The 26242-nt window shown below is 38.1% G+C and overlaps 1 protein-coding gene across 3 annotated transcripts in view; it reads right to left on the bottom strand.

Annotated features, from left to right (window-relative positions):
• The window catches only part of ICA1 (islet cell autoantigen 1), a 74002-nt gene that overhangs the window by 22717 nt on the left and 25043 nt on the right, over positions 1-26242 (bottom strand). For all 3 annotated transcript variants that reach the window (XM_040589836.1, XM_040589837.1, XM_040589834.1), the window contains exons 7-8: positions 3006-3131; positions 2718-2816 (exon numbers count right to left, since the gene is read on the bottom strand). In XM_040589836.1, the coding sequence (XP_040445770.1) occupies positions 2718-2816; positions 3006-3131 (225 nt within the window). The remainder of the gene's footprint in view (positions 1-2717; positions 2817-3005; positions 3132-26242) is intronic.

The raw sequence follows: 26242 nt of genomic DNA, 5'->3' as shown, positions 1-26242 counted from the left end.
TACACTTAACCTAGATCAGCTATAGCCATTTATTAGTGCTTCATAAAAAAATGACACCATGTAATCTCAATGTAGAATTAGCTGCAGGTCCTTCTTAATATATAGCTACTCTGGCACGAACATATGGTATGATTGGTAGGGATCAGATCCCTAACCATAAATACCTGTTGTTCCACACCCAGGTCTAGCAGAGGAGACACGGGACTCACGGGAGTTTTACACCCTTCAGAAATGACAAGCAGAGGTGGTGACTTACCCTAGTAAGGCACCTGAAGTAGCCGCAGACTTCTATTCTTTTAGGCAACAGAACCTCACCTGATGCAACCACCAGATTTCGATTTAATCTCCTTAGCAATCATGTAACGTAAACAAACAGAAACTACTAACTGGGGGAAAAGAGATCATGGAGGACACTTAACTTTGGTACAGAAAATCGTACCACGCTCTAGAGATGGAAAGAAATAAAGAACTGATACAAAAGTCTTACTCCCAAGCAGCTGTTTTCTGAAAGCACAGACTTCCATGAAACTGTAGTGTAAAACTACCTCCTGATTAGCATCATTTCTCAGCATACATACCACCGCAAAAACCAGGAAATCACATCTTTTCAGCACAGCAGGCCAACAATAAAAATGGTTAAGATTCTCATAACAAAGTTAGGCTGCATCCTAAACACAATACAATATTCACAGCCATTTTTACAGTAACTTTTTGCATCAAGGGAGTGCTTGTTACACGTGTGGACTCAATATAGATTGTATTTCTTCATCATAGATTCCCACCCTAATTTCAAATTTAGATTATACTGAAATCTTTCACAGGAGGAAGTTCAGAAAATAACAAGCACCCCCAGCCTCTCTATCCTCCATCACAAGGGTACTCCACACTTCAGAACAGGTGCATTTTCTGTACAAGTTTATCTCCAAAGTGTCCAAATGTTACTGTACATTTTGAAACATAGTATGTCTTGTTCAAATAATCACATTTTTAGATATAAAAGAGAATAACGAATAAATACCCAGCAACAATATAGGCTACCTACACAAAATTAAGACTGGAATTGGTTTGTATCAAAGCAAAGAGAAAAAATTCCTCAGAAACCTTCTAAGACCAGGAAGTTGTGAAAACAGCCCACCAGCATGGTACCCAGGCTGTGAACTAGACACTGTTGCAATGGGAGGCAATGGTGGGGAAGTAAAGGGGACTGCCTTTTCTGGTTTAGAGGTTAACTGGTGAGTCTGTAGGCAATTACTAGCACTATCAAGACCTATGCCCAGCTGTCTCCTGCTGAAATCTGGATATAAGCTCTGTCTAAACCCCATCTTTCATGATGTGGACTATGCAAGAAAGAAGCTTAGTTATGTTAACTTCATAGCAAATGAGGACTTCTGCAAGACAGGATTCTTCAGAGGCTAGGTAAGATGAAAACATTTATGAGCCTTCTTTTATTTTTGACCTCAGCTAGGAGAGGTTGAGCTTGACATTTTTTTGTTGGTTGGTCTGTTGTGATGTTTCAAGCTGCAGGAGTAACAGTCTCCACAAGCTCTTTATGCACTTCAAAGTTCAGAAATTGCTCCCTCCCAACCCGCATTCTAGAAAACAACTTTAAATATAGCATAGTCATGTACAGACAAGTTTGGTATCTGGGGTGAATTAAACCTTATACCTCCAGGTGCCCCTTTTCTAGGAGCTCTGGGGTAGCCACGGGCTATATATAGCACAATGCAGCCCAACTTCCATTTCTGGGTGTCATATGCACATGTGTCTCATAGATTGAGGCCATGACTGGTAACCATTTTCAAACTGGGTTGTCTCTCCAAGCAAAAGTGACTTTGCTGCAAGCTGTTCATTCCCCACTTTGCTCCGGATGGTAACTCTTTTGTCGGGCCTCCTTCAAACAAATGTTATTTTTCTCCCATGCAATCAGGATCAGGCAATCACATAGTTATTATGTTACACAAAAATAACTACAGGACAAAGATGTCTATGGGGATAACTGGAAAATTAACATTTTTTTTCACTGTTTTCCCACTCCTCTACTGAACCTCGAATTGCAATATGCAAAGCAACTTCATATGCTGGGGCAGGCATGACCAGGAAAATACACAGTGCTGAATGATTATTTTTAGACACCTGGCAAAACTCTGAACTCAGACGTCAGTCAGATATTGCACATATTCCATATTCAAAGATTATAAAGGATCAGCAAATATCACTAATCAAGCAAAACAGTATTTCCCAGATCAGTTAAGGGTTAAAAAGTCTGAGTACAGGTATTGGAACCCTGAGTATCCATGTACTCCTATTCAGTCCAATATGGTGTTCTTAAAGCGTGTGAGTTTTTAAAAACAGATGCAAAATATTAATTCACTTGTGAGATTTTGGAGAGCAACTTAAGTCCCTAATTCTGCTGGATTTTATGATTCTTTAGGAATAATCAAACATAATCCCAGTTAGCATTAAACACATACATAAGTCCAGCCCTGAATAATGTCTTCCTTTGAAATATTCCTTAGTCACTGCACTCTACACGCAGGTTTTGATCCTGCTAGCCAGAAGTGCATTAAACAGAAAACCTGTATTTAAATGAGAAGACACAACAGGGATAAAATTGTCAGATAATATATGGAAAAAATATGAATGTGTACTTTCCACATCCTTGTATGATCTCTTATTGGTTATCACGGGGCAAACAAACATATCTATACATTCCTTACCTTTAACATAGTGAATTCATATGGCTGATAACCTTTGAAACTTTCATGGATGGCTGCCATCGTGTGTGAAGTTTTCTCCCAAAAATGAAGAAGGGTTGTCTGTAAGGTAGGATAAAATTTCAATGCAACGTTAGCTTTAACAACAATCTGCTTTCAGTGCAATCTTCACATCTCTCCTCCAATACGAGTTACATACTCTTACAGCAGAATATTGCCACGGTAACCTCTTAAAACCCCCATATATCAACAGGAAATATTTCTCTTGGAGTCAACAATTTATTTGTATACCTGATAGGTTGTTAACACATGAGAAAGTAGGTTGCATCTGCTCGCTCCCAAAAGATCCACTTTTTGACAGACATCAGTCTTCAGTTTGTCAAAGTTGAGTTTTGCGTGTCGCACTTGAGCTTGAACCTTCAAACAAAGGGGCAATTGTTTATGTAGTGAATTTTTTTCTCTGTTTTTCACAAAACAGCGAACTAATACAGATTTTAGGGAAATCAGACAACTGAACAGACTCAATTAAAATTTATATACAAGTTTATTTATAGAATCAGTCCCACTGAAGTTAATGTATGGCAGGCTGATACGTGCTAAAATATGACTTTCGCTATCTTCTATGTTACTATTTTTGTAATATATTCAGTGAAGAAATTTTGTTTTCTATCTCCTGTTTATACGATGGATATTAGTATTAAATATATACTGAGAAGATAATAATTGGAAAACATACTCATTTTGATATCTCTACAGAAATAACAATTCAAAGCCTGGCCAACAAATCTGGAACAAAAGTTTACTACCTAACATACAGGCACACAGAGATGTCTCCATGTACCTACAGTAGGAGACAAATTACACTAACAAACTTTAAAGTCAAACTGCAACTCTTGTTGACAATACAGCACTTCAGTAAATTTGAACTGCTACAAAAATTGGCTTATTAAAGTTTTCCTTCTAAAATGGAGTGCTTCTCCTGTTTATTGCTATAAGAAAAATAACAAGGTTCCCTTTCTTAGGAGCAAACAATTTCAGTTTCAAAGTATTTTAGTTTTTCAAATTATTCTACCACCTGTTAAGTACATACCAGACACCCTCTGTTACACAAGCCGCACATGTTTGACAACAATAGTGGTATTCTCATGATCAGGTATCGGAGTAGAAAGTTGATGTAGGTATTTTGTACCCAGGATCCCTCATTTTTATGACAGCTTTTTACACTACCCTAATACTATATTAACAAAACAAATCTGTTGATAACAAAATTTGTATGCAAAATTTGGTTTTCTTCCAAAAGCAATGGAAAACAATCAAATCATAAACCATGATGATTTTCCTATTTTTCTTATTATTATTCTTTCACATTTACAATAAAATTTTTACCCAAAAAAACCTTCACAGTGGAAAAAACCCACCGAATGAAAATTAAATACATTTCCTGTCCTTTACTGGCCTAAATCACAGAGTAAACTGATTTTGCTCAGAATGCACAGACTCAAACAAGATCTGACAAATCTATATGCTCCTGATCTTCAGAAGTAAATCCAGAACCTTGCAAGCAAGTGCCTGTGCTCCTTGTGCAGACAGGACAAATACACACCTCATAGTGCAATCTGGAACACTAGGCTTACCGTATTTCTAACCTTATTTTCCCAAACTCAATTAGAGTATATGAGACTTCCAACCAGGCAGAAAACCAGCAAAAGATCTGCATCACAAATTCATCAGATGACCTACTCATACAAATTGTGGGACTCTTGCGCTGCTGGATACAGGCAAACTTTGTTTCACTGATCAGCTTAGCTCTGCGTAAGTAATCCAACAGGGCTGCATGTATCATAGGCCTGATGTGTTCATAAGGAAGAAACTACTGTAATTTAAAATTACCAATAAATGCAGAATCCTACAGGTGAGATTTTAATCATAGAAAAAGGTGATGCCTAGAAAACAATTTTTTTTTTTTTTTAAATGAGAAATAAAGGAACAGCAGTGATACTCTACCTTTATAAAACAGTGCTGCGGTTAGTGCACTCACCTGAAAAGGGGAAGTCTTCCAGGATAACCCCACATATTACACTAAGCAATCAACAAACAAATCTTGAGTTCTGGTAATAACACACCTCAAACTTATGACCTGATCCACTGCCCTAACCACAAGACTACAATATTTTACTGATGAGTTGCTTTGGTTTTTGTTGCATAATGAAGAGTTTCAAATCAAAGGAGGGTGTCCTGAGCTGGAAGAATTCTTGATTCCCTCAGGAAGGAGGAAATTGCTCTCATGGCTTCTACTCCCTTGGCAAGCATGACAAATGATACAAAAAGCAAGGAGCAACTACTGCCAAGATATCTCCCTATGAAGTACGATATTTTATGAAGAGCCTTACCCAGCTGGAACCACACTGGCATGAGCTGCCTCCTGGTTTGAGATCCTCGAGGGGCTCTACACTACTTCTTTCAGCTTGTGCCTGGTGAAGCCTGAGTGAGAAACCATGCTACAAATGCCAGGAGTCCCACCCCATGCGCTATCGTTTTGTCAGAACAGTGGGTGAGTAAAGAGCTTATCTGCCTTCAAAATTAAGCAGCAATGGAGGAGGATGGGAATAGTGGCAAAAGGAGCGTGGAAGCTTTATCCAGTGTTGGATAAAACACCTTTGTCCTACATTAGGTCCTCAAATCCCTTATCTGCTTTAGCTGTGAGTGACTGAGAGCACAGATTTACAACTTCAGTCTAAAAAAGAGAATTGTGAAGGAAAACATGGGCCTGTGCAAAAAGGAACTTCTAACTGAAATCCAAACATGGGATTACCTACATCTTTTGCCAGAAAGAATTGCTACAAGAAGGTATTTAAGTAAGAGATGTTGTAGAGCTTTGAAAAACCTAGTGAGACTTGAGACTAAATTCTCATCTCAGTTACAGCCATGAAAATCCAGAGAAATTTGACTGATGTCAGTAGAAATGTGTCACATTTAAAACTATATTCTACAATGGTGCAGCTGAAATCAGAATCCCTTTGCTATTCAGCATATCATAGCACTGGTGAAACACCGTAAAAATAGATGTGGCTTTGTAGACTGATAGTTCAAGTGAGCAACAAATATAAATATGGGGGATATAAATACTCTGTCAAAGATGGTGGGCCACAAGAAAAAGAAAGTACTACTAAATATCATTATTAATTTCTACAACTGCAAGTCTGTACAAGGACTTTATATAACAGACTGAGATTTGGGTCTACCTCATGTCTCCAACTTCTCAAAAGGAGAGAAAAAATCTAACACACACACCCCCCAAACCTGTAAAATTTGAGTTGTAGTTTGCCTACATACAGTCTTCAGGGACATTTAGCAAGAGACAGTGTCAGCATTTATCTTAACCGAACAAGTAATTAGTGTCTCTTTTAAAACCTAGAGCATTCATAAAGGGGAAGACGTGATCTACAACACAATGTGAAATACAAACCCGTATGTTTGACATGATCAGACAGATGATTCAAAATACTTAATGCTGTGTTACCAAATGCCACACATTTCTCTTGCCACCCAGGGAAGATGCAATACTGTGAGAACTATTAAATTAAGGATGCTTTTAGGTTTTTTGATATACTGAAAGTTTATTGAGCAGCACTCTCCATTTTGCAGCAGCAGTGCAGGACAGCCAAGAAAGAACACCGCATAGTGCATCAGCACGACCTTTTGCCTTTTATGTATGCCAATAAATGCATTTTCATTTCAAATTATTATTAGACATCTTTTAAGATTACTTGTGGATTCAGGAATTAGGTATAAAACCTTAGTGCTTACAAAGCATAATCTACTTAATACCACACAAATTATTAGAATGAACCTTTGGTTTTCTACTCAAGGGAAAGCTGATGTAATACATACTAATCTCCTTTCTCTGCAATTACTCTTGAAGACATGAGAAAGAGGACCTCATTGTGGTTTCAGTCCTGCAGAATTTTACTCATACATTTAACTTCATTAAAGCTGAACATAAAAAATTTCTTCAACATACTGGTCTGAAAAGTGTCAGGATTTTACCAACCGTAAGAGAACTGCACCAATCCAAATGCAACTTGGACAGTTTATGATGAAAGACCTCCTAAGCACCTGAAACTGTAGGTGCTAGTTGTGAAGTTTATGCTGTACAAGAAAATCTTATGGTAGTACTGACACAAAAAGAGATTATTACTCTTCACCTTTTCCTTTTTCTAAGCAGCAACCTGGAGCACCCTGTTTTTAATTTCCCAATGCAGACATCCAAGTACAATATTTATGGAATAGAATTCTTTGAAGAGAGCACATAAGAAAACACAAATTTAGAAAGGAATATCTTATTAAATCAATAACTTGACAAACTATAAGATGCCAGATAAAACTGAAATAATTTCATAAGACTAAAATAAGTAAGTAAATAAAGAAATGTTAAAATCCTAAATCCTGAGGGCTTGAAGGTCAGATTCTGGAATGCTTGATTATAAGAGCAAATATTTACTAACACAGGTTCCTAAACCTATATTCAAACAGAAAAGTCCCAGTCTTCAAGAGTGCTAGCATTAAAAAATAAATAAATGTTCAGATACAGTTAGAAAACCCTATTGAGTATGTTCAGCTACTAAAATACAGATTTGTCATGTATTTCCAGTGAATCTTTATGCCCTCTACAGTACATCTGTGTTATTAACTTTCCTTTAGTCTGCTATAAAATGCAAAATTTATTTTCAGTAGTAGTCCAATTTCAGGGACAATTCACCTAGTGAAGCATCATCTCCAAAGTGAAGTTATGTTGGATAAATGCACTAACTCACTTCACATACAGTATATTTTTGTCTCAGCATTTCCAGCACAGAAGCAGAAACAGATGCTTCCAGTCTAATTTGTCACCCAACCTCTCACTTACTTGATCTGAAAAGCATGCACAGTGTGTGCATAGGCTGGAAGGAGGGAGGTAAGTAAATCAAGAGGGAAAAATGCCTGGAATATAGCAAACCTTCCTGCTGGAGACTCTGGGTAAACTCTACCAGCAGATGGAATTGGCACAAATCTCTGCATTAAGTCAGGTATGCACTTTCTGGCATACCTGATCGTTTTAAAGACTACATGAAAATTAAATGCAACCTGAAGTAGGCTGTAGTTTGAGGACAAATTATTTAGTGTAACTTACAGCATTTCTGCATATAGCACAGAAAGCATATGGAACTAGATTTTCAGTTTCCACAAAACTGTAATAGCTTCATAGTTTGAGTGGTGTTATGACAAGGAGTACCCATTACACTTTTACAGAAGCATATATAAGCACTTACCGATTTTTTATTTTTTCTTTTTTTTTTTTTTAAGTTCAAGATTGATGTTGGGTAGCCAGAGAACAGAAAAGGTAATGTTTTATACAAAATGCCTGTAACTAAATTCTTCCATGTGCAATGTAAGGACTTCCAATATCTTGCACAGTACTAAACCTGGTTTCAGTGTGCTTTGGTATGGTCTAGATTTTGCAGACTATACTTTAACTCAACTGTTCCCTTGGGCTGGAATAGTATTTATTGCATTTATTAATGCAATCCTCCATCAACTTGCAGGAATAACACATAAGAACAATGGTTAGAGATGAGGTAGCATACTTCTGCTACAGCCCCGGTTATTAAAATCTTTGTTTATGATCTGATGAGAAACACTGATAAAAATCAATTTTAGGAGAAGAAATTTATAAAGCTACAAATACCTACCTAAAAGGGAAGACTACTTGGGCAGTATAATAGACCCAAATAATATTTCTTTGGTCTAAAGCTGAGCAGATACACATCAGATTTGTTCAAGAAATTAAACTATCCTTGAGATATGAATTTAGATAACCTAAAGTGTATAATGAGTTCCAATGATACATTACTTCAATTTGCCACTTTGGACTTAATTATGATCATCTGCGCTCATGCACGCATCCCCATGCGTCTCATCCTATTAAGCCTGATTAAGCAAATTTGCAGTCATGTTGCAATTCATATAAAGGACTTAATTACCACTGCACATCTACCTGTCTTACTCTGGAAAGCACCAAACAACTTCTAGTGGAAGGTGTCCCTGCCCACGGTAGGGGGGCTGGAAGTAGACGATCTCTAAGGTCCCTTCCAACCCAAACCATTCCTACAACAAAGTACTGTCTGCCTTTCTGCCACAAAAGAACAACTGATATGTCAGCTTTGAAAGAGAAGTTATGCCTGTGTGAGGAGAGGAGAAACTGCAGGTACACCTGCCGTATGGACTGCCTTTTTCTTCTTTTCCTATGCAAGACTAGCAGAGTGGAGCTGCTACCTATGGCTCGGATTCCCAGTCACTGCAGCAGCAGAGAAGCAAATAATACTTTGAAATGACTGTTGAAAATGCACGTCCTGTGTTGAAGTAGTTTAAATGTATTGACAAATTCATATGGAAAGACAGCAGGTAAGTGAAAGCTGAATGAGTATTAGGCTAGTTGCATTGTAAGAGATAAAGATTCTGGAAAGGACACTAGCACAACTTTTTGGTACGTGTAAATAGCAGAAAACTCTCATTATATACAGACTTGATCAAGGCAAGTCTATCACAAGACACAATACCTCACAAAGACCTTTTAGCCACCAAAGACCATTTTTCTAGTCACTGCAACATTCACAGTGAGAAACAAACTATATACTCAACAGAGACAGTGATAGACAACATAATCCAATGAAATCAATACCTACTCAAATAACTGCAAGTATCTACTGGCAAATTACCTGCCATAATTACACAAAGATTTGAGATTTAATTGAAGCATCTAATTCACCTGTTCAGATTTATCACTGGAGGCTGCAGCATGTTCACAACAGTCCTGGAATTCAATGTAAACAATAGAAGAGTGCTAAAGTACAGCAATGAAAAAAAAAAAAAAGAAAAAGAGGGGGAAAAAAAAGGGGAAAAAAAGCAGAAGCAAATATATCAGAAGCAAATGCAGCTTAATACGGATTGGCACAGCAGTAGCAGCATTTCACTGTATTTACTGGGACCAAGAACAATCATGTTTCTCTGCCAAAAAAGTATCTGAAACATCAATTGTATCAATTGTCTACAAACAGAATGACCATAAAATCATCATATGCTGTTAAAAAGGTTTTTTCCTTTAATCACAACATTTTTGTTCCTAGTCAGAACAATCAAATCTCCATGATTTCAACACGTATTTTGCTGTCCTTACAATATGAAGTGGTCTAGAAAAAAAAATCCTAGTAAAGTCACATTATAACTGATATGTTATTACCGCAAACCCAGCAGCTTTCATGCAAACTTTGTCAAACTTGCTACATTTTTGCTATTCCACAATCCTACCCTATTCAAATTTACATTCAGAATCCTTCTGAAACTTAAGTTTTCTTCTCAAAAAATGAGTTTAGTCAAAACCAAGATTCTTCCTCTACCTCTGCAATCAGAATGGGAGACAAAATAACAGCTGTAATAGTTTTAATTCACACACAAGAACAATAGCCTCTGATGATAATTCACACTTTCATTTAAATATGTGACTATTCGCTTTGATTTCAATAGCATTACTCATTATTATTTAACATTTATATTGCAGCAGTTCCTGAAGGTTTCAATGAGACTGGGTCTCATTGTCCTCAACACCAAAATGCACCAAATAAATTACAGGTCTGCCCCAGAGTTATGGAATACTTAAGCACAAGCCCAAGTGTTTGAAGGACAGGGGTCTTAAATTAGTATTGCACTCGGAAAACAAGCCCTTACTGTGTACCTACAGGGGTGAGTGACTTGCCCCCAGGATAGTGAGTCTACCCCATCGGAACATTATATAACATTACAGCAGCCACTTGTTCTGTTTTGCAAAATCAAACAGCTAAAAATCCCTGTCTTGTAAACGTAACCAGGAATAGCCTGAACCGTTACATCATTTGTGTGGCACTGTTCTCTTAAACCTCTATTACGCTATAGGCATATATGCACACGCATCCACCCCCAGGTCTACTGCAAACTTTCCTATTGCAACTCCTACCAGCTAAAAAGCATTAGAGCTGCCACTGGCTGTTGGGATATAACACATTCAAGCAAACTTCAGCCTTCAGCTGTGCTCCTGGTCTGAGAATTTACAGAGTTTGAAGGGCTTGGGGGGATTTTTTTCTGGTTATACTGATTTGCAGTAAAATATAAACATATCCTGACTGGTGTGAAGACAAAATTGAACTCTTCTACATAAAATTCCAAGTTCCGTGGGGGGCTTTTTTTGCGATTTCTCATGGGTAAGGCCATAGGATTTAAAACTCTCTCCCTTTTCCTTCTGTCCCCCTCAGGAAGGGCTACTAAAGATGCTACAGACAGGAGAATATCTGTGTACCAGGCGAGGAAAGGATTATATGACAGAACTAAATTTCATGTAGACACATTACACCGACACATGATACCTGCGATACAATGCACAGCGCTAAATTAGTGTGTACCATGCAACTGATAAAACAACAGAATTTCTCAAGTCCATGAAATTAACAGAAATAAAATAACAGTTTATGTGTTCTGTTCCCATCTGTGCCTGTGATGCTGTACTATGCTGCAGAAAAACCAGGCGGTTAATTGTTTTTTCATCAGGGAAGTGATCATACTCTGATAGCTCTTACTTCTGCCTCTAATATGCCCCACTGCCCTGAGGCACTGAATAAATTATAATTTGAAAAGAAAAAGATTAGGTGCTTTTCAAGAAGTTATATTGAAGAAACTTCCCTAAGTTGCATTATTTAGACCCTAAACTATGAATACATACATTCATATATATATATATATAAATTAGAGTATCATCTCCCTTCATAGAACAAAAGAACCTGAAAATCTTTTAAAGGTTGAAAGATAATGTTCTGTACTTTAAAACTATTAGCAATTATGACTTTTAAAGCCTGATCCACCTAGAAAACAACATAATCATATAATAGGGAATCATGAACGGTTTGGGTTGGAAGGGACCTTAAAGATCATCTAGTTCTAACTCCCCTGGCATGGGGAGGGACACCTTCCACCAGACCAGGATGCTCAAAGCCCCATCCAACCTGGCCCTGAACACTTCCAGGGATGGGGCATCCACAGCTCCTCTGGGCAACCTGTTCCAGCGCCTCATCACCCTCACAGTAAAGAATTTCTTCCTAATATCTAATCTAAATCTACCCTCTTTTTTTAGTTTAAAGCCACTACACTTGTCCTATCACCACATGCCCTTGTAAAAATTCCCTCTCCAGCTTTCTTGTAGACCCTTTAGGTACTGGAAGGCTGCTAGAAGGTCTCCCTGGAGCCTTCTCTTCTCCAGGCTGAACAACCCCAAATCCCTCAGCCTGTCTGCACAGGAGAGGTGCTCCAGCCCTCTGATCACCTTCATGGCCTCCTCTGGACTTGTTCCAACAGGTCCATGTCCTTCTTATGTTGGGGGCCCCAGAGCTGAACGCAGCACTCCAGGTGGGGTCTCACCAGAGCAGAGCAGAGGGGCAGAATCACCTCCCTTGCCCTGCTGGCCACGCTTCTTCTGATGCAGCCCAGGACTCCTTTGGCTCTCTGGGCTGCAGGCACACACTGCCGGGTCACATTGAGCTTCCTGTCAACTGACACTCCCAAGTCCCTCTCCTCAGTGTTGCTCTCAATCCTTTCTCTGCCCAGCCTGTATCTGTGCTTGGGATTGCCCTGACCCATGTTTAGCACCTTGCACTTCGCTTCACTGAACTTCACGAGGTTCGCAGGGGCTTAGTACATTTGTGTGTATTTGTGTTGAATTAAGTTTTCATAGTTTTAAAAACACATCAGATGTCATTAGTTTTAGTTAAACTACTACTTTTATAAAATACCAGTATTTTTAATGTTATTTTAAATTAAAAAATATATACTTAATTTACTTTTTTCATTATGTTAAAAAGACTATATTAGAAACATTCAGGTATCTGTAGGTAACAAGTTTTGAACTCCAGGAAGCACCAGAAACGATCCCATATTTTCTCCGATCCTGTGATTTTCACATGTCCTTATCAGATATGGCTCATTTCAGCAGTTCTTTGAAAAAAGCCATTATAATTCCCATAGCAATCTTCAAAACTGTAGTCACTAATTTGGCTCGGGTTTTGCCACAGTTTGTCCCTGTGCACAGCAGGATTCCTATCCCCTTGGTCATTCATACCTGATCCAGATTTGTGAAGCTTTGCACGTTTGCTAGAAAAGTGTGCCTAGACAGTTGCCATGTATTTGGCTAGAGAGTTTAAGGCCAGAACAAATCAGTAGATTAACATCACAAAACATTACTCCTGCATTTACCCTGAGGCATGTCTTCCAGAAGGACACAGTAGGTGTGCCTAGCTCAGGGCTGACACCCACATTGTTACCCTATGATCTGTTTTAATGGATGAAGATCAAGCCAACACAACTGAGACTAGAATTTGGTTCGTATTACCCTAAAAGAGCCTGTTTCTCTCCATTGGACTATAAAGGGAGATCTTATTGATTAGTTTAAGTGCAGACATCTACACAGCAGATGTCTGAAGTTAGGTTAGATAAATCTTATCCTAAGTGATGTCCAGGGAAAAAAAAATAAAATCCTTTATTGCTAATAATAATCATAAGTATATAAATACGTGCCTTATTTACCATTTTAGTTCATCCACTATAAGTTTTCAAGCTATGATTCTTGATGAATTCCTAAGCAGCAGATTGAGGAGCCCCAGCAAGTTAAACACCATGTTCAAGCCAACTCTTTGTTAAACAAGACAGATTGACATAGAAACACCTCATTTTAAGTAATTTCCCCTAGTCCTTAAGTTACATTTTACACTTTTTGATACTCTTCCTAATCTAGTTTTTCAAGCCAGAGATGTGGACTGCGATCTGTGCTTACTCAAACTGTATCAAGAGACTCCTGCCACTGGCTGACAACTAAACTATATCTTTACAGAAGATCTTCACAAAAACTGTTGCAGAAACCTTGCAAACATATTTGCAGAGCTGCAATTAGCAATTTGCTGCTGGGGAGGACAAAATAAATATACTAATGAGATGAAATTGTGATTAAATATACAAAAAAGCTCCTTAATCTAGAACTCCAAACACAGACTGTCACATTACTTGTATCTCCAGTCACTGGAGGTGCAGCCGTTGTGCTTGGGTCACAAGTATATCCCGGACAAATTACTACTTCCATTCTCTGTTCTCTTCTTTGACCACAGAGACTCGTGCTTTTTTTCTCCTGCCTATGTAACTTTGTCCTAATTTCTAGCCCTGTCCTTATCCTCTCAGTACTTTAGGTCAGATGCCTGCCTTTTTCTTCCTGGTTTCAAATCCGTGTCTATAGTCCTGGTCTAGGAGAATGCCATATTAAAGAGCAAAGTGCTTAATGAACAATGCTGCTTTTTTTCTTCTTTTTTTCTTTGGGTTTTTTTGGGGGTTTTTTTTTGGTTTTGTTTTTTCCTTTAACAGCAATATAAAAATATAAGGTAAGAAAAGTTGTTAGGTATGCTGTGTTAAGTACTGCTATTATGAAATCCCAAGAGAGGATTTTTTTCTAAAAGATATTATTCAAATATCATATTTACCAAACAGCCAGGTTGTAGACATGCACCATGACTACTTTCTGGATTTTACTCAGCAGAACATGAAATTTGCTTTTTGTGTCACATTTATGCCACATTTCCCTCTTAAGTTTTTCAGTACTCAGCCTGTAAAAATTTTACTGCCTTGAGCCTGTTGGCTCACACACCGCGTAACTCCAGCCTGGCAGTAATGAGTAAGCCATGGTCAAAACTGCTTACTTCATAACCACTGACAGTCAGCAGATGTGAACAGTTCTCTGACCCCTGTGAGGATATAAGGTTATGGCTGGCTTGCATATTCTTCCTTTCTTCCCCCCTTCAAAAAACAAAGGTTGGTTGTACTATCTTCTGATATATTCCATGACAGCTACTACAGAAATTGAATCCTACCAAGTAGCTTTCCCTCTCTCCTTTATGCAAACACATACACATTTATCTTAGTCCTTTCTCTCTATTTTCCTACTGCCTCACTTCCTTCCCAGCCCTGTGTTTATTCCTGCTGGTTTATAAAGTACCTTTTTCAACTCTCTCGTGTCTCTTTAAGGATGGGAAAAATGAGAACCTCATCGCATATTATGCATGTGATTCTGTAAATATTACACAGTGACATGGAAGACTTTTTTGCACTCTATATTTTTCTTCCACCCAAAGCCAAGCTGGATCTGCAAGAGTAGATCAGTTCAGGCTTAGCAATGGGGAAAAAAAAGCAGGCGAGAACAAAATGACTGATCAAAGATGTAAATGAGTTTCTGTAAAAAGAACGACACATTAGGATTTTCCAGCCCAGAAAAGCGAGATGACTAAGGAGGAGTATGATGGAAGTCCACCATACCACACATACAACAGTTGCAAAAGACCAGACTTGAGCCAACACAGAAAACAGAGGGCCATATACCAAGCTAGCCATTCGAGTACAACACAAGGACATGGATCTTTACACAACTCTGTCAGTAGGGCATCTCTCCCATCACAGCAATCTGTTGTGGTGGCAAGAACTTACATTGGTTCAAAATGCAACTAGACAATTGTATAGACAAAATCCAAACACTCTATCTTATGATACCTCCACCGTTCACAGTGCTACAAAAAAAAAAGCCACTGTGTATTTGCTCCATGCAAGGTCCCTGGTTGCTAGCACTGGTCACCAGCGAAGAGAGATGATGGGCAGACAGTGGATTTTTGTTTAAACTAACATGTCCATCCTTAAGAATAAGGTAACCCCCAGGCATGTTTGCAGGTCAAGGTGGGTTTGTGAGTTTGCTATGCTGGATTCAGACTGGCTTAGGGCCTTCTCATGGTGGGAGAATTCTATTTTGTGGTCTAAGGCAGCACTGATATTTCAAATGAGCTTTTCCATCAAGGTACTAATTTTTTTAACACCATGTAACAGCAGATTTGCCATTATCACAATTCAAAAGTACCTTGAGTTATACAATTTTATAACTATACAAGTGCTCAGTTTCAATTGCCAGGGTGTATTCAAGCACTGCCTACGCCCAAACATGCCTGAATAACAGAAAGCACGTAAAAATGCTTCACATATTGTAACTGTATGACAGCTTTGCATTCACACAGATTCATTTAGAGAAGGGGTGGGGGCGATTTTGAGATGCTCCAACATTTCTTTATAACTGCAGTCCAGAGGAGCAGTTCAGATCTCACTACTTCCATAAAATTTTGTACCCCCTTGTACAGAAGTCTACATTACATATATATATACATATATATACACACATATATAAAGACCTTGGGTTTTCATTTTGGAAACAGATTGCCAAAACCTACAGGATCTACCTGGACAGGCCTAGCTTATCTTCCGGCATTCATTGCCCAAGCATGCAGGCAACACTCCTCTCTCCTCATTCAAGTCCTAAAGGGGTTGTCTGCTGAGTGAAACTTTTACTCATTATATTTAAGAGGGGAGTGATACACTGAACAGTGTTATTGTCTACATTAATCCTCTGGGAAAAAGTATATATAGCTAATTCCCCGCGCCCCCCCCCCCCTTTTTTTTTATTTCTAATAAGGTAGTTTGCTAAAAATATTGTTGGAGCAGCCCTACTACTGGGTTAGATATTTAATCAGAACAGGCCCATCAATTAAAGATACTTTAAATTCATATGCAAAAAGTTTTCCTGCTATTCAATCAACAAGGTATTCTAATTGAAGGTGTCTCAAGAGAATGTGTCTTTTCCCTTGCCTTACTTTTTTGACTTGAATTTGACACCTTTTCCTCCCTGCTACCAATATCTTAGTAGTGCAAAGACCTGGATCCAAACATGTCTTTGCAGCAGCAAAGTCTTGTGACATCCAAATCAAATTTCTCTGAGACATGAAAACTTTCTGTGGCAAGTAATATTGCTCTCTGTGTTGAGTAACAACTTTCTGAAGAGCTGCCCTGCAGCAGTAGGAATACACTTCCTCCTCCATTATTAAAAAATAATTTATTCCCTTCACAGGAAAAAAAAAACAACCAACCACACCAAATGCCAGGTTAAAAGGTACAGCCCAACAACCACAGAAAACCTCTGAAGTTTTTTTTCTAAGGAATTACCAAGAATTAAGGAGATATTTTCCTCCTCTTTCCTGATTTCTGCCCCTCCAGCATCATAGCACAGCATTTGGTGAGAGAGCAGCCTCTGCAAAATCTTTTCCACTTATGCAGCAGCTGGACACAGCCCTGATCAGTTACATTTCTCAGCACAATCCAGCAAGTTCATCCAACCAAGAATCAGAAAACAAAATCTTTAAGCCTCACAACAGCTTTCCCAAACAGAGCAGCACAGTGCAGTTCCAGAATATTAATCCAATTGCTCTACCAGCAATGAGTTCATGGCAACAAGGTATAAAATAGAATATACACAGAAAATACAATTTATAAGCTTTTAAAAAAAAATTCTGTCAAACACAGGATGCAACCAACTCTCAAATATAAGATGCAGATCACTTTCAAAACCCCAACCACCATTTACTGTAAAATGAAGCAAAGTTTGTTAAATTTAAGAAGCTGAAAGCAGCAACAGCCTTCAATTTTTCAAAATCACACTCAAAGTCATTACTGAAATTAAGATCACAACATAAAAATCAGGCAAAGCCAGAAACCGGTACTGAGTCACCCCATCTTAAAAGATTCAAGAGCTTCTGAGCCCACAGGCCTAGGAACAGAGGAGGTATGTCACTTTTCTGCAGCTTAACTGTTTTAAAAATTATTTTGAATTAAACAGATGTTAAAGAGTGTTTACACAAGGCTTATATCTAATTAAGAGCTGTTTACTTGAATTTAAGCTGAGGAAAATACATTTTTAAGCTAAATTGATAGATGCTATTATCAAAATGCAGTAAGTGTTCACACAGAGTTGTGCACCAGCTCAGCTTCATTTAGGCTCCATCTTTCCAAAAAGCAGCATCTCTGCATAGCCACACACTTTCCCCGAAAAAGGGCTATGTGTACTCCTCGCTTCCCCTTTCCAAAAATCTTTCCTCACTGTTCAAATACCCCATGCTCCTTACACGTTACCTATCAACTTCCCCATCTCCTGCCTGTGCAGAAAGAAATCAGCTCCAAATGAATGTGTCCACGCCTTATGCAGGGTAGGGCCTGACCTCAGCAGCTCCCACCCAGCCAGCCACAGCTCTTCTCCAAAGGCAGGTACAGGGGGCAGAGGGCTGCAGGCAGCAGCTACACCCCAGCTGATACCACTGCTGGCTGCGTGAGGCCTCGCCTCTACTTTCCTCCAGCATAAAACCAAACAACTTCTAGTTACTCTATTTAACTTCAAACTGTATCAAAGGAGGGAATTTTCATGCAGATAGGTATGTGACAGCAGAGAGCTAGGAGGAGAGGCTGTCTGTACTCCAACTCGCTCACATTGGGTCATTACAGGAACAAAGTGTGTATGAGAACAGCTCTGCCCCTCAGAGCTCACACCTTCTGGCTACTCTCTGATTATCAGCCAGCACAGAACATAACACGTTCCTCAAGCTATTAAAATGGAAAGGTTACCACAGTAATTCTATTCGCTTTTACAGCTTGGATGAAAATGCAAGTTATTTTTAAAAGGGAACAAACATGAAATGACAATTTAAATGAAGGGAAGTCAATAAATATATAGCTTCTAGCCTTGTCTGAAGGTCTGCTTTTTTCTACTTTAAGCAGCCCGGATACATGCCTCAACTTTGTTGGTAAGAAGTTTCAGTATTAGCCAAACCCAGGATGTGTGCTTCACTAGGTTGAAAGGAAAAAAAACACCCAACCACCCAACCGTGTTGACACTAATACAGACCTTGAAGCAAGGACATACAGAGAAAATAATCACCAATGATTTTTCTGTTTATGTGACCAGGAGACTCTTAAATTGCATACAGAATTATGTTCATCTAAATAGCATTACTTCAGAGTTTGGGGACAGACTTCTACACTGAGCCCCAAATGTAGTTCTAGTAGTGAGCACGCATCCGTCAGTCTGCAGCTGTGAGTAATTACCACAACAGCATGCTTGGACACATACTATTCTAAACTACAAATGGGTGCACATTTCCACGCATGAAAATACATTCTCTCTTTAGGGAAGAGTTTGATCCTCTTAACTTTGAACATCTCCTCTCCTCATACAAGGGAGCTGATAAAATCCAACAGTTCTTTGCACAGATGCAAAGAATTTTATGTAGTCTGGAAACAGAGAGTCACATTTTGTTAGTAAGATGAAAGTCTATGAGTTGCCAAAAATGACTGAAATACTTGCAGCAAGAAGCAGGCTTACCAAAATAAATGACAAAAGCATAGAAGTAAGTTTTTAGGTCTGAAGGATCATATTGAACTTTAAACCAGAGGTAACCTGGACTTACGAGTTAAAAGTGCTGAGAATTGCTCTGAGTTTATCATTAACTCAACTGTGTTAATCATATTAGACAATGTGAGAGCCAAGGATGGTTGGCACACATAGTGCAGGGGGGGATGCTGGCAAGTGGAGACCAATTAGACAGCCCCTGCAGGAAATGGAGACAGGTAATTACTACCTTTGAACACTGAAAGACCAGAGGGGCAATGTAAAGAAAACTGTAATATAGCATAAAACAAATCTTTCTACTACGCCCAAGATTTTATGCATCTAGTAATTGCACAGTTCAGTTTATCTCATTTACTGAAGACATTTCGGAGGTCTCCTTGACTCCTTTAGGTGCACTGTCCTCATAGTTAGAAAATGTCATTTATGTTTTTTCATTTCTTTGCATCCAAAACCTGGAAATATTGTATGAAAAGCTCAAGTTCAGGTGCAGTAACCTTTTCCCCAGTGAAAGCGTCACAAATCAGTAAACTGGCCTGCAAGATCCTCTTGGCCATTGCAGAGTGTGGTGGGATAGGCAAATGTACAAAGTGCCAAGGAATGCCACTGAAAGATACGTTGCAAATCCTGGCTGGATGTGACACCAACACTCCAAGAAAGATACCTTTAACTAGATCACTGTGACAACCAAGTTGCCTTTTGTATTTTGTCTCCAGATGTTCTCACTCTCCTGAGTGCAAAGTCACTGTCTACAGCGCTAATGCAGTTACATATGTAAGTTATATATCTTATATATAATATATATGTTATGTATTATAAGTTGTGGTTTTGGGACTTGTTTTCTATTCAACCTCTTTCAGCACAGAATGTGAAATGTCATTCTACTAATAATCATGATTAATTTGTAACACAATGTGTGCTGCACATAATCCCGTGCATTGTTACTGCTGTTCCTGGTTGGCATTTAATACATCAATAAGTATGCCTTGTTTCCCTCAAAACAATTTAATTATATTTTGTCCAGATACAAACTCAGAAAGATTGTAATTGTTAAAAAAAACCCCAACAACCAACCACCCAAATCTTTCTGTAATGCTCTTCAGACTTCAAACTGTGCTATTACACAAGAAACAAAATTTCAACCCTAAACAGGGTTCAGACAGAACATCCCTAAAACAGAGATGAAATGGCATAGTAGTCATTTTTCTGCTTAGAACAGTACCTTTTGTTTGTTGGCTTTTTTTTTTAATCCTATCTTCAATTTGGTTTCATTATCTGAAAGAGAAAAATCTAGCATAGTATCTTTGTAATCATTCAGAGCCTACGCAGCATATAACTGAACGGCAAAAGCCTTATGAAGTAAAAGCAGATGGACTACATTATGTATGTGCCCAGGCATTTTAGGAAAGTGTAAGAAGAATTCCTGGGCAGTGGTGACCATAGAAAAACTTGGTTCTCTTGTGTAAACAATGTTTTTCCCAACAGCTGTATTTCCCTTCCTGTTTATTCTTCTCTCCTGCAGAATTCTCTCAGTTCAGTCACATCTGTATTTCATTTATTTTTAAAAAATATTTCTTTAGCTATCCTCCTAGCTTTTTCAGATTATTAAGGCTAAGGGAATTTTCCAAATCTCATTTCTCCTTTCACAACCTCCTCTGTTTACATTTTTACACTTCATTTAGGTTCTGAATTCACATAATGATCCACATGGGGTAAGGGCTTTGCCCACACAGACCAGTTTGCAGTTTTCATGTGAGCAACAGAAACTGTCTAGGCAATCATCTTTTCATTCTAAGACTAAACCACAGCAGAATAATTAAGTGAAAACTGTTCAGTTGTTCCTTTCTTTTTTTAAAAAAAATAATCAGTATTACATTTAATGCTTACATATTTCTGTAATTAGACAGGAGAAAAATTCTTGGAGCTTGATTTTTGTCACATCATGTTTGAGAGTGCCTTTTTAATGCTGGGGCTAATAACTGTTACATTAAAGTTGGACTTAACATTACTATTGATTTAAATCACTGATTTTTTAGAATATATATTGTTGTATCCTGTTGAAACATTACAAGTTCTGCTACTTACGTAAACAGACATTTTTAGGATATGTCTGCCTGACTTTTCTTTAAATAAATACAAGTCTGAAAATGCACAATTAAACCACTGACTATACCTTTTTTTTATTTCAGCTAGGTTACATGGTTAGAAGATGCATTGTATCCATAGTCTAGCACTTCATTTTATTCTACCCTACAGCCATTTTGCTAAGTCTCACCTCAGACTCTTTCCTTAAAAAAACCTGAACAGATGATGAACTGCCTCTCAAGGGCAAACATCAACCTGTGAAAGCAACTATGATCTACAAGCAATACCTCTTAAGATGATGTAAGCTGTTCCAAGAAGCCTGTTTCTATTTTTAAGTGGCATACTCTTATTATGCTTTTAAAAGGGCATCTCCATCACACATTGCTACTTTGCTTTTAACGCAGCAACAATCATCAGTGATATTTAATATACATGAAATGGCTTCAGAAAATCATCGATTCTTATTGTCTACCCCAATTCTTACAAATGGTACTTGAAATAGTAATTAAAGTCTATAAAATGTCTACACTGTGAAGAACATTTCCACCTAAGGTCATGTTTTCAAAAAAGGTGCATCTTTCACAACTGCCTTAAAATGCTTGAGCATTTTGCATGTATAGTACCTTGGAATGTTTTGGGTTTTCCACTTAATGTTACCAAATTTGACATTGGAGAACCTGGAAAAAGAACTACAGTGAAACTGCACAGAGAAAACATGCTCAGCACTGAAACTCCATTTGCTTTTCCAAGGAGAGACAATAATGACAAAGCAAAAACTACAGTTGTGTATAAAGAGCACTTTTTCATGTTCGCTATCGTAATTGCTAAATAAATCATTAAATTTAACATTGCCAACCCTATATACTTTCATATTATAAAAACCATTACAAAATAACATTCTTACTGCTATTCCCTAACAGAATGAAATCAAACATGTTCTTGGTGGCACAGGCATGTCACAAGAAGCGATACGTGTAGGTGTTGCTTATCATCATATTGTAAGAGCATGTTGTTATCTCTTTACACCACATTGCTACACTAAGATGTGGATCTCGAGTGCAGTATGACACCACCTTACTAATTTTAGAGTATGCAGCTATCTTGCAGTGAAAGATCCAGTGAGATCTTGGATATCCTGGAATCTCACCTATTCATCTACTACACAGCAGCAACCCAAATCAGCAAACAGACTGGGGGGTGGGGTGGGGGTAGCTTTCTTTTTTTTTTTTTTTTAAGGGAAGATTTTGAACTAAGAGCGACAGATTATCAAAGTGATAGATCTTACCATCTCACGTTCCTAACAGGTATTAGGAAAGGCAGCATTATTTTTCACATTATAGTGCCACACATATCTAACTGTGTGGTCTTACTAACGCTACTCAAATCTTTCTGACATTTCCTGAGCACAACAATCATCTGCTCTCTCACATGCAAAGGCCCACATTTTTGCCACCTAAAGGCAAACATGCTTTAAGTTTTCCAGATGAGGTTAATGCTGGAATTTAATGTGGAAGTATCACCTAAAAAGAAACAGACACAACTGCTCTCCATGACTTTTTTTTTTAAAATTTTTTAAAAACCAAAGTTGGTAAACAGTGACTACCATAGCTGGCTCGAACATCGATCACTTACACTGCTATTTGTAACTATGGCAGCTGAGAGTCTATTGATTACACCACTGTGACTGCAATGGCCAACAGAATTAATTCTTTGGTACAGCTTCCTGCTTGAAAAACCAAAAAACTTTCCAGCTCAATATTGTCTGCAGATGTAATTATCATTAGCACATTTTCTTTTAGTTGATTTTTTAATAATTGAACTAGAACATCACCAATATCCACAAAACTTCTAAGAGTGTTATGCTCAACTGAATTGTATTTATTAGATGTAGAAAAACACTTGGAAAATATTCTACAAATGCACAATTTTGCCCTGGCAGGAAAAGAGTTTAGTTGATCTTTAAGGTATTTTCCATCTTTATATTGTATGATCCTCTGAAACTCTGTTTAGTGTCCCTCAGCCAGTATTCTCAACTCTCAGCTCCTGAGAAATCTTATTTTTCTAGCAAAGTTAAATACATTTTTCCAGTAATCGCTCATAAGGTACTGCAACAATCCAGATTTGCAGTTTCCTCCTACTAATATAACACTTTGATAAAAAATGGAAAATAATAAAAAGAATCTGTGATGTTATTTATAAAGCTGTGTTGTTTACTTACTTTTCAGTTTGTTAGACTCTAAATGCCTGTGGATTTAATTTTCTTTTTTTTTTTAACAGGAACTGAAATTAAGTTTACAAGGATGGCAACTACCAAGTCTGTTCTTAAGTCAAAGATCAAGATCATATTTGTTTCTTCTCCTTCCTTAGGCTTTTGTATTTTCTCAGCTCTCCAAGAGTTTTCAAATGTAACAGAGAATAAAACCAAACAAACACAAAACAAAAAACAAACAAAAAAAGCTCCAACACATTTCCACAGTGCCTCCATGTTTGCAGGGCTGTTTGCAGTTGATGTTAATGAATAGGTGAGTAGCAGATGATGCTGTAGCATGGTGCAGCCCCTTGCATCATCACATAAGCCAAAATACACTCATACCAGGCACTGCAAGCAGGCAAGGGGGACAGCAAGGGGACAGCAAGGGAGCAGGGATGTAGCTCACCAGCATTACCTGTAAGGCTGCAGCAGATGTATCTTACCCATGCTTGCTGAGATCTTTACAATGAATATATACACTTCAGTGTTTCCCTTGTGACCTTTTAATCAATGGATTTACTTAGAACTTCATTATTCCCCAGCTGTCCACAAAAGCTTTAACTTTTATTTCATAAAAGATACTTAACAGAGAACTTGCACAGATCAGACACTCCCTATGTTAGGACATTTATAAAAACAATAGTTTAAGCTATTTTTATGAGTTCTTCTTGTTGAAGTTGTTTTTTTTCTCACTGCTTTTCTTTTTCTCTTGCCAGATTTATCTTTAAAATGCCACTTAAGGGCAATAATTTTGTTTCAAGTATAGAGTGTGCTACAACCAGGAAGAACTTGAAGTAAACTGCCCAAACAACTCAGCTGCAAGCTTGCAAGTTTCTTGACAGCTGCATGCAAAGTAACAGCTAGGCATTAAGGGTCCTATAATCATTTAGGATATTTTCAGGAATATTCCAACAATTCTTCTCCGTGGTACGATCTATTCTACCTTCCTTAACACCACTGAGGTAGTTCAGGGCCCTGCACTGTGGAGTAGGGACTTTCTAATTTTCAAGAACAAGAAGGCCCAGCACAAACCATGCTACTTCTTCCCCTCACAGATCCCATGCAAATATATTGATCGTAACCCAACTCTTTCCAGACAGTACCCCATCTAATGCACACTGTTTACAAACTCAGGTATTTATTACTGTAATATCCAAGTACCACAGAGACAGATACAGGACACACCGTACGCCAAGCAGTTCAATCTCAAAGAATTTACAAAGCTCTGCTGCAACCAGCCCATGCATCATTCCTTACAATTACACAGCTTCAACCTATTTTTTGTCCCATCTGAGCTTTGTTTGGTTCATACCGAAGCAGAACTCCTATGAAAGAAGCTTTGGCAAAGCAGAGATGACTAGACAACAGGGAGAAACAGAGCCCAACCCTCCAGGTAACCAGTTCTGAGTACACTGCTGCAGCGCAGCTTGTCTCACATATCACTTCACTGCCACTGGGTATTTACAAAGATACTCCAGCTTTGGTTCAAGCCTCGGAAGGGGAAGCAGAGGAGCAGAAGAATGACAGAAGCAAAAAACAAATACAGAAAGGATTAATTTGCTCTATCATTGTAGCAAGATATATATCCTGCCATGTCACAGACATAATTTTTCTTAGTTAACCAAAAGGTCAGCATGATACTTTTTTCAGTTCCCATTTTTTACGTGTTAGCGGTAGCACTGTAATGTCTAGATTTGATGAGAAAGTCTATATTGCACTGCATAGGCATCTGAGATAGCTAAGTAAAACTGAACAGCAGAGTCTCTTCAGTGTTCCTGTAAGCTGCACTGGGAGGCTGTTGCCTCGTATCATAGCATATCACTCTGCATATTGGCATGTCCCTTCTCAGGAAATGCATAGAACACCTTAATTTTTTCGGAGCTGGAGGCAGGACACTGGGGGTCTATCAGCACTTAGGTGATTTGCTCTATATTTTTACATCACGGCAGAGCTCATGCTGTAGTGTACAGTCACCAGACAGATAAAACACCCTGGATTCAAGAACCTTAAAAACCTCATCAGTGGTGAACAATTTGGTAAAGGGGTATTAACTCACTCAAATTCTTTTCAATACCACAGCATTGCCAAGGTACTATTTAGATTCTCTCAAGCAAACACTTCAAACTCAAAACTTGGGGTGGAAGACCTCTATATCTAGAACAACACTGGAGTGTGCATAAAACCCATTAACAGCAAAAAAAAAAAAAAGGAAAAAAAAGAATGAAGTTACACAGCATTTATAGAACTCTGCAGGGAAAAGCAAATACTTCACCTGTTTCCTTGGTTTGACTCAGATAGCTACAATCACATGGATATCTTCAAACAATGCAAAAAGGCTGTTCTGCAGTGCTCTGGGACACTTTGAAAGTGGCAGTACTGCTGGGGCTTGCATATTTAGACTGATGCCTTGAAAACAGCATTAGAAAATTCTTTCAAGTACCTCATTGTTTTGAAATCGAGCTACAAAAATGCCAATGTTTTAACTCAGATTTTATCAGCTCTGAAAATACTGACTTAACCATTGATCTTTTAGCCTGAGTTATTCTGAGGGAAGGTATGAAAAACCCATCTGGATTGTTTTAGCTTTGGTCTCCAAAAACAAATACCATATCTGTATACATAGAGATACATTTAGGATTACATTATAAAAGGCTACATACTTGAAAAAGTCCTATAGCCAAGCGATATAAATACTGCTGATGCACCAGGTGCATTAAAGATCACTAAACCAGCACATTTTACTCGAAATAAAAAAGATGTTTACTAAAGTAATAGTTAGGATTTTTACAAGTAGAAGAATGAAGAAAACTTTCTTTCAAGTGCTCCAAGAGG

The sequence above is a fragment of the Falco naumanni genome, chromosome 4 (genome assembly GCF_017639655.2).
Source record: "Falco naumanni isolate bFalNau1 chromosome 4, bFalNau1.pat, whole genome shotgun sequence".
Classification (NCBI taxonomy): Eukaryota; Metazoa; Chordata; class Aves; order Falconiformes; family Falconidae; genus Falco; species Falco naumanni.
Note: the sequence above shows the minus strand (reverse complement) of the source record. Positions and strands in the feature narration are given on the sequence as shown.